This window comes from Oncorhynchus clarkii, chromosome 12 (assembly GCF_045791955.1).
Source record: "Oncorhynchus clarkii lewisi isolate Uvic-CL-2024 chromosome 12, UVic_Ocla_1.0, whole genome shotgun sequence".
Lineage (NCBI taxonomy): Eukaryota > Metazoa > Chordata > Actinopteri > Salmoniformes > Salmonidae > Oncorhynchus > Oncorhynchus clarkii.
The window spans coordinates 82639050-82648896 of record NC_092158.1 but is presented as its reverse complement, the minus strand read 5'-3'; the positions used below and the strand labels follow the sequence as shown (position 1 = coordinate 82648896).

The 9847-nt window shown below is 42.3% G+C and overlaps 1 protein-coding gene across 1 annotated transcript; it reads right to left on the bottom strand.

The window, feature by feature from the left end:
* Nucleotides 1-85: 85 nt before the first annotated feature.
* On the bottom strand, nucleotides 86-1852 carry LOC139421483 (cytochrome c oxidase subunit 6A, mitochondrial). Its single transcript, XM_071172432.1, has 4 exons — nucleotides 1718-1852; nucleotides 1068-1145; nucleotides 518-660; nucleotides 86-361 (listed from the first exon to the last, which is right to left on the bottom strand). Exons 2-4 carry the CDS (start codon nucleotides 1141-1143, stop codon nucleotides 272-274), a joined length of 309 nt encoding a protein of 102 aa, XP_071028533.1. The 5' UTR covers nucleotides 1144-1145; nucleotides 1718-1852; the 3' UTR covers nucleotides 86-271.
* Nucleotides 1853-9847: the final 7995 nt, after the last annotated feature.

Below are 9847 nucleotides of genomic sequence, written 5' to 3'. Positions count from 1 at the left end.
TATATGTATGGTTACATACTAGTTCCATTCATCTTACACATAATATCAGACAGTTGGAGGTAAACAAATGAGAAGTAACTCAGTGTGTGTGTGATACAGTAAAACTAGTATATTTTTTATTACTATCTGACTGGGAGCACCACAGTCAGTAGTGTTGCTAATTGGCCCCTTGGTCAGTAGCGTAATACCAGGTTCATTAAAGCTATAGATCACAGATATTCAGCATGTAGCAATCAGGGAAGGTGGATGATCAGCATAGAGTTAGGTTTCCTTAGTGGCGGGGGCCCTCATAGCCCTCAGGAAGAGCATTTTCATGAGGGTTGTGGAAGAGAGAGTGGTTGCCATCACCCCAGGGCCATTTCTGAAAGAGAAAGTTGTTTTCGTCATTCAGGATAGATTGGATAAAACTAGACCTATGTTCAGAAAGACATCCCACTACTACTACCAATCCTAACATGTAGATGATGAACTGTGAGTGAAGTTAGTCTGTTGGTTATCAGAGTGCCTCCTGTATCACCTTGGTGCGGATGCGAAGGTGTGAGTAGGCCACAAACTCAGGGGGTTCATGGGAGTGCTGTTGCATCTTCATGTAGGCGTTGGCGATGCAGACGGCCACACCAGGTAGGGCCAACACAAACGACAGGATCTTCCAGGTCCTAGCTGTGGAGGTCAAACCATTTCCGCTAGATCAGACTCAACGGTTCTGTGTGACCCTGAGTTATCAAGGCTTGGGTACATCACAACACCAGCATAACTAAGTAACAGAGCAGCTCCAAAACACTGATGATCCAGTTCAGATTTCAGTGACTCAGCCTTGGTTCCTTGTCTCAGGCTCTGACATGCAGGACAGAAGCGCCTCAATTACAATATGATACATTTGTAAGTCACCTGACAGGCCTAAATACAGCAGAGCACAAACATTTAATGAATGTAAGAGGAAGACTGCCAACTTTCCACAAACCTCTGTTAATATTAAACCCAGAAGCCCAACTCAACACAAAAGGTGCAGGCAGTAGGGCAGAGAGTATATAGCACAATATGAGAAGAGTTAAGTACATCACACACACCTGATCCTCCCTCATGGCCTGCGTGTGATGCAGCAGATAATACCCTGCGGGCCGCCATCGATGCAGGAGACGCCATTCCTGTGGAGTGCAGACAGACAACTCTTAAACCAATGGACAGAGGATAGAACTGGTAATTAGTTTCTATGTTTGTGTAGACAGAGAGGCAGTAGGCTATGTTCAGATGTGTAGATTTATTCCTTTAGAAAAGTGCTATTATATTTATAGATCATTTATTACACCCTATAGACAAGATGAAATCATCCAGGTCTAGGCCCACACGTTATCCATGTTAAAGGTTTGTATTGTGGCTCCTCTACCCCAGCAACTTCACATACAGTAAGTAGGTCAAGCTGAAGCTCTCAATAAACCTTCATAGATAAGATACCCCATTAAAATGGCTCACAATACATGTTAACTGACAGTAAATGTCTAACCTAGTCATTTTTAAATGAAGTCAAATACATTTTTATAAATATTGGGTTTTAAATACCTAAATTAAAAGTAAAGTTTCAAAACAGACAGAAGCCATGCCATAGGCCTGTTGATATTACTGGTGATCTGAAATGGGAAACACTTGGGAAGCAAAAATTAAACAAATACCATAACATCTGTAAAAACTTTCTGTTCTTTATCCAAAAAGTTTAACTTACCTTTAATTTTGTTGGTCAGTCTTTTGTACCTTTCTCTTTCTGCACCTTTGTGTCTGTTTGTCCTTCAGCCTGTCCTGGACTGAACAGAACTGTGAGACTCCTCCCCGTTGCAACCTGTCTGTCTGCCAAGAAATATCAAGTTTATATTTGGTCAAGTGCAAAAGATCTGTGATAGAGAGGAAGACGGAATGGGATGGGTGTTTGACATTGTCTGTTGTGTTTTTGTCTCTTTGTAAACTGCACATGAGATTTCCTGTTGTGTAAGTGCTAGACACTTTTGCACTTGACCAAATATAAACTTGATATGCTAGGAATTTACACTAAAACCGGCTAAAATTAAGATCCTACTAATAGTAGTAGGTCCCAGTTTTGTTCAATCTAATTCTGCGCATGACCACATGCACGTGAGATTGATAGATTACCATGAACGACATCACATGATGATCAGATGGCGGGAAAAGGTCTGAAGTGGGAAAATAGCGCCTGATGAAGCTTTGAAATAGATGGTCTGTATTTCCTTTATGTTTTGTTTAAGAGTTCACAAGAAGGCTAATGTGTCAAGCAATTCTGCACGCCTAATTTCATAGGGTTGGCATTTGTAGATAAATGTATTTTCATCAACTATACTTCAGTTACATTGAGAATGGTCCGTGTCCGCCTGGAAGTTGTGAATATGACTGATAGGTGTGTCTGCTAATCATGGTGCAGCTGACCTGTCCTTTTAATTTACTGAAGTCTGACTTGAATCTGGTCCAGCTGGAACTTGTACAAGTTCAGGAATAGCTCCCACTGTGTGTCACAGGGTAACAGTATGCCCTGATCTGCGGTTAGTCAGTGGCAGTCACAGTGCAGCACCCATACCTCTTCCTAGGCAGTGAGCATTCTATACCTACAGACTGCAGACTGAACTTTGTATTGCTTAATGTTGAGCTATCTCTCTCATAGTTGGGCGGGACGTGTGTGTGTGTGTGTGTGTGCGCGTGCGTGCGTGCATGTCAGATAATAGTGTCCGTGATGTAGGCCTATCTTATTGAAGCTGACAGAACCATAGGTTTAATGCTGCACATTTGGGTTTGAAATTAAATACTTAATATTGACATTCAAAGACGAGATAGCAAATAGGTCGTCTATAAGTGTAGTATTACTTCACTATAGATAATTATCATATCAGAACAGTAGCGGTTTGTGGGTAAGAAAAGCCATATTACAACCTATGTGTTGTAATAATCTCGTTGTTTGCTCTATAACCTGTTAGTTAATGTGCCTTGTGGCCGTGATATATAGACCCAAAGGCTGAGACAACAAGAGGACACAGTGGCAGAATAAATTCAACTACAGCTTTGTTTCATCACAAAAGCGACAAGCAACCTCTGTCCAGTGAAGTCCACAAATCATATTGCATGTAGCAAACAGTTACATGACCTACAGCATGATCAAGCAAGTTACTGTTTCCGACATTTTCGGCCCACTAAACAACTATGGATTTAGAGGCACTGTGAGTTACCGCAAGTCGCTAAGAAAACAGAAGCTCCACTATTCACACCAAATCCAAGTTGGCTTCCCTTTACACTTTGTTTTGGTGCGCTAGGAACATTCACAGTTGAGCTCACTCAGTTTAGCTCAACGCTGATTGGCTATTATTTTATACTTGTTTCATCATGGGAGGTCAAATGCTCGCTGGCTTCCTTTGCATTCAATGCTCCAGGTGGCTACAATGTCATACTCTTTTGGAACTACACATACAGTGACAGAGGGGCGCTGTTTCACTTGTTCGGATGCTTTCTCTGGTGAGATACAGTACAGTTGTGCCCAAAAGTTTTGAGAATGACACAAATATTAATTTTCTCAAAGTCTGCTGCCTCAGTGTCTTTAGATATTTTTGTCAGATGTTACTATGGAATACTGAAGTATAATTACAAGCATTTCATAAGTGTCAAAGGCTTTTATTGACAATTACATGAAGTTGATGCAAAGAGTCAATATTTGCAGTGTTGACCCTTCTTTTTCAAGACCTCTGCAATCCGCCCTGGCATGCTGTCAATTAACTTCTGGGCCACATCCTGACATCCAGAATTTGGGGGGTTTTGTTTGTCACCTGCCTCTTGAGGATTGACCATAAATTCTCAATGGGATTAAGGTCTGGGGAGTTTCCTGGTCATGGATCCAAAATATCAATGTTTTGTTCCCCAAGCCAGTTAGTTATCACTTTTACCTTATGGCAAGGTGCTCCGTCATGCTGGAAAAGGCATTGTTCGTCACCAAACTGTTCCTGGATGGTTGGGAGAAGTTGCTCTCGGAGGATGTGTTGGTACCATTCTTCATTCATGGCTGTGTTCTTAGGCAAAATTGTGAGTGAGCCCACTCCCTTGGCTGAGAAGCAACCCTACACATGAATGGTCTCAGGATGCTTTACTGTTGGCCTGACACAGGACTGATGGTAGCGCTCACCTTGTCTTCTCCGGACAAGCTTTTTTCCAGATGCCCTAAACAATCGGAAAGGGGATTCATCAGAGAAAATGACTTTACCCCAGTCCTCAGCAGTTCAATCCCTGTACCTTTTGCAGAATATCAGTCTGTCCCTGATGTTTTTCCTGGAGAGAAGTGGCTTCTTTGCTGCCCTTCTTGACACCAGGCCATCCTCCAAAAATCTTTGCCCCACTGCGTGCAGATGCACTCACACCTGCCTGCTGCCATTCCTGAGCAAGCTCTGTACTGGTGGTGCCCCAATCCCGCAGCTGAATCAACTTTAGGAGACGGTCCTGGCGCTTGCTGGACTTTCTTGGTGCCCTGAAGCCTTCTTCACAACAATTGAACCGCTCTCCCTTAAGTTCTTGATGATCTGATAAATGGTTGATTTAGGTGCAATCTTACTGGCAGCAATATCCTTGCCTGTGAAGCCCTTTTTGTGCAAAGCAATGATGACGGCACATGTTTCCTTGTAGGTAACCATGGTTGAGAGAGGAAGAACAATGATTCCCTCCTTTTGAAGCTTCCAGTCTGTTATTCGAACTCAATCAGCATGACTGAGGGATCTCCAGCCTTGTCCTCATCAACACTCACACCTGTGTTAACGAGAGAATCACTGACATGATGTCAGCTGGTCCTTTTGTGGCAGGGCTGAAATGCAGTGGAAATGTTTTTTGGGGGATTCAGTTCATTTGTATGGAAAAGAGGGATTTTGCAATTAATTGCAATTCATCTGATCACTCTTCATAACATTCTGGACTATATGCAAATTGCCATCATACAAACTCAGGCAGCAGACTTTGGGAAAATTAATATTTGTGTCATTCTGAAAACTTTTGGCCACGACTGTACATCCAGCCTCTTGTGATTTGAAGGAAAAGGATTAAACACAAAAGATACATTATTTTATGTTTTTAAAATATTTTTTTCTTGGTGAGTTTTGTGGGGAAGCCTGGCCTCTCTTGGCATCCATGAATGCACACCACTGATAGTGAACCAACCAACCAACTCAATGTTTTTTTTACAGTCTGGGTACAGTTTTTTTACTGACCACCAGATGGGGTATTGTGTGGCTATGGCAGGATATCCAATTGACACAGATTTTCACCCTCCTGTTTGGTGTTTCTCTAACTTGCCTAGATGCCTATTACTTCTCCCTCAACATCCATATTTAAAATAAAATAAAAATATGTAACCTTTATTTAACCAGGAAGGGCTCATTGAGATTTAAAATCTATTTTTTTTTCAAGAGCGTCCTGGCCAAGATAGGCGGCACCAAGTCATTACAAAAATTACAGACAAACAACATGAAAAACTACAAGTAATCTAGTAAAAACCATAGAATTCACAAGAGTATAACAAAATCAATAACAGCAAATTAAAAACATTGACAGATCAGGGAATCAGTCTCAAGATCATTCATCAGTGATTTAAAAATACCAATCGGGACAAGTTCTTCCAGTTTAAAAGTATTTTAGAGAAAATTATGCCTTACTGTATTTTCCCAAATATTTTTGAACCTACTTTCAGTAGGCTATTAGTTCCCTGAAATCAGTTCAACTCCTCTTCAGCCTACAAGACTGTCTTTTTGTGTGTTTGTGATGTGTGTGTAACCTTGTGAGTTTCCTCTGTGTCTGTGTGTGATGTGTGTGTAACCATGTGAGTTTCTTTTGTGTCTGTGTGTGATGTGTGTAACCATGTCCGTTTCGTCTGTGTGTGATATGTGTAACCATGTGAGTTTCCTCTGTCTCTGTGTATATGATGTGTGTAACCATGTGAGTTTCCTCTGTGTCGGTGTATATGATGTGTGTAACCATGTGAGTTTCTTTTGTGTCTGTGTGTGATGTGTGTAACCATGTCCGTTTCGTCTGTGTGTGATGTGTGTAACCATGTGAGTTTCCTCTGTCTCTGTGTATATGATGTGTGTAACCATGTGAGTATCCTCTGTGTCTGTGTGTATGATGTGTGTAACCATGTGAGTTTCATCTGTGTATGTGTATATGATGTGTGTAACCATGTGAGTTTCCTCTGTGTCTGTGTGTATATGATGTGTGTAACCATGTGAGTTTCCTCTGTGTCTGTGTGTATATTATGTGTGTAACCATGTGAGTTTCCTCTGTGTCTGTGTGTATATGATGTGTGTAACCATGTGAGTTACCTCTGTGTCTGTGTGTATATGATGTGTGTAACCATGTGAGTTTCCTCTGTGTCTGTGTGTATATGATGTGTGTAACCATGTGAGTTTCCTCTGTGTCTGTGTGTATATGATGTGTGTAACCATGTGAGTTTCCTCTGTGTCTGTGTGTATATGATGTGTGTAACCATGTGAGTTTCCTCTGTGTCTGTGTGTATATGATGTGTGTAACCATGTGAGTTTCCTCTGTGTCTGTGTGTATATGATGTGTGTAACCATGTGAGTTTCCTCTGTGTCTGTGTGTATATGATGTGTGTAACCATGTGAGTTTCCTCTGTGTCTGTGTGTATATGATGTGTGTAACCATGTGAGTTTCCTCTGTGTCTGTGTGTATATGATGTGTGTAACCATGTGAGTTTCCTCTGTGTCTGTGTGTATATGATGTGTGTAACCATGTGAGTTTCCTCTGTGTCTGTGTGTATATGATGTGTGTAACCATGTGAGTTTCCTCTGTGTCTGTGTGTATATGATGTGTGTAACCATGTGAGTTTCCTCTGTGTCTGTGTGTATATGATGTGTGTAACCATGTGAGTTTCCTCTGTGTCTGTGTGTATATGATGTGTGTACCATGTGAGTTACCTCTGTGTCTGTGTGTATATGATGTGTGTAACCATGTGAGTTTCCTCTGTGTCTGTGTGTATATGATGTGTGTAACCATGTGAGTTACCTCTGTGTCTGTGTGTATATGATGTGTGTAACCATGTGAGTTTCCTCTGTGTCTGTGTGTATATGATGTGTGTAACCATGTGAGTTTCCTCTGTGTCTGTGTGTATATGATATGTGTAACCATGTGAGTTTCCTCTGTGTCTGTGTGTATATGATGTGTGTAACCATGTGAGTTTCCTCTGTGTCTGTGTGTATATGATGTGTGTAACCATGTGAGTTTCCTCTGTGTCTGTGTGTATATGATGTGTGTAACCATGTGAGTTTCCTCTGTGTCTGTGTGTATATGATGTGTGTAACCATGTGAGTTTCCTCTGTGTCTGTGTGTATATGATGTGTGTAACCATGTGAGTTTCCTCTGTGTCTGTGTGTATATGATGTGTGTAACCATGTGAGTTACCTCTGTGTCTGTGTGTATGATGTGTGTAACCATGTGAGTTTCCTCTGTGTCTGTGTGTATATGATATGTGTAACCATGTGAGTTTCCTCTGTGTCTGTGTGTATATGATGTGTGTAACCATGTGAGTTTCCTCTGTGTCTGTGTGTGAGCCAGCCTGTCCTTTTATAAGTGTGAATCCTTTATTTTCACACTATTTGTTGAGTGTTCCCGTCTCTGTCTGAGGAGCTTCCAGCTCCAATGCAAACAGCAGTGAGAGCCAGGCGTGAAGTCAGCCTGTCAGGGTTAGGGTTAGCCAGTCATGCAGGCAAGCAGTCTGGTCGTCTGGCCCTGTGTTATTGTAGGCACATGTTATGTTTTACTGTGCGCGTGCATACGTACTCATCAAGGCTTACATTGATACACACACACACACACACACACACACACACACACACACACACACACACACACACACACACACACACACACACACACACACACACACACACTTGTTCGAATTGTTCACTCAAGCACACAATCAGTCTCACACATTCCCATGTTTCCACTCTTTCCAGCTCTGTCTTACCACATACACCTGTGTATGTGAACCTGGCACACACCTCTGCGTTGAGACACCTAGACTCAACAATGTTCAAGTGTACACACACACATACACATGCAAAGCTCGCACACTTTGACTGTATGGTTTCAAAATGCCAAGATAAAGATTGAGATGGCTTGAGCGGTGAGTGCCACCCTGGCATAGCGTTGACAATAAGTTGAGAGCATGTGCCCTGTTAGACGAGTCGAATCAGGCCATGCCAGCTCCAGAGGGGCTCCTGGGTCTGATATAGACCATTTAGTACTTCTGCCCCAATAAAGTCCCTTCACGCTTACACCAGACAAAAATAACTCAACCAAATTCTTTCTAGTTATTTTCTTTCTTTGTCTTGGTTTAGTCACAGAAATGACATGGTCAACCATGGTCACATCCATGTTGTCTGTATCAGATGTATTGTGAGGGGTGATCCATTGTTGTTTAAAGTCATTTTGCAGTGGTACAGAGTTGCATATCCAAACATTACAACATGGGTCTTGAAAACATAGTATACTGAGCATTTGATGAGGGCGCCTCGAACAGCTAGTCCATCAATTCGTGTCTGTATTTTTTATGACCCTGAACTGAATTTAAACATTGTTCTGCATCACTGTCTGGGACAGTACCAGAGCTCATTTGTATTTTTCACACACTGTCTGGTGGGTAGCAAATGAGGTTGGGACTAGGCAAGTCATGATCAGATGAAGTAGAAACGTTTCAAATCAAGACCTGTGACTATTACGTCGTTGGAAAGCTTTTCAGCTCTGCCGATTGCACGAAGGGCTTGAATATTTCCTTTAGAGGTTTTGACTGTCGTTCAGTAGGAAGAGAGGGAAGAGGTGAGGGATGGAAGATAAAGAAGCTCTGTAAGGACACACCTTCATGTGAAATTCTATGAAAGTGGAAATTGCAAACAGCATAGACAGGGTAGATATACTGCCTTGGATGTGGAGAGATAGAGATGCAGGGAGAAAGTGAATATTGAGAGTTAGAGGACATGTAGAAACAGCTATCAGGGGAATGAGATGGGCAGTAGAGATACTGACGCAGAGGGGTCAGCGAGAGGGTGCTTAGGAGTGAGTGTAAAGTGGGAGGGGTCTGGTCAAGACACAGGGCAAAAGGTTCAGAGGTTTAATTCCCTGTGGGGACAGTCAATCTCTCACTATGTTCACTAATGCAAACATGTGCACCCAACAGTACTGTGTTTACTTATACACTGAACAAAACTATAAACGCAACATGCAACAATTTCAAAGATTTGACAGAGTTACAGTTCATATAAGGAAATCAGTCAATTTAAGTAAATTCATTAGCCTTGGATGTGGAGAGATAGTTGTGCCGTGGCGGAGATCTTTGTGGGCTATACTCAGGTTGGTAAGTTGGTGGTTGAAGATATCCCTCTAGTGGTGTGGGGGCTGTGCTTTGGCAAAGTGGGCGGGGTTATATCCTTCCTGTTTGGCCCTGTCCGGGGGTGTCCTCGGATGGGGCCACAGTGTCTCCTGACCCCTCCTGTCTCAGCCTCCAGTATTTATGCTGCAGTAGTTTATGTGTCGGGGGGTTAGGGTCAGTTTGTTATATCTGGAGTACTTCTCCTGTCCTATTCGGTGTCCTGTGTGAATTTAAGTGTGTTCTCTCTAATTCTCTCTTCCTCTCTCTCGGAGGACCTGAGCCCTAGGACCATGCCTCAGGACTACATGACATGATGACTCCTTGCTGTCCCCAGTCCACCTGGCCGTGCTGCTGCTCCAATTTCAACTGTTCTGCCTTATTATTATTCGACCATGCTGGTCATTTATGAACATTTGAACATCTTGGCCATGTTCTGTTATA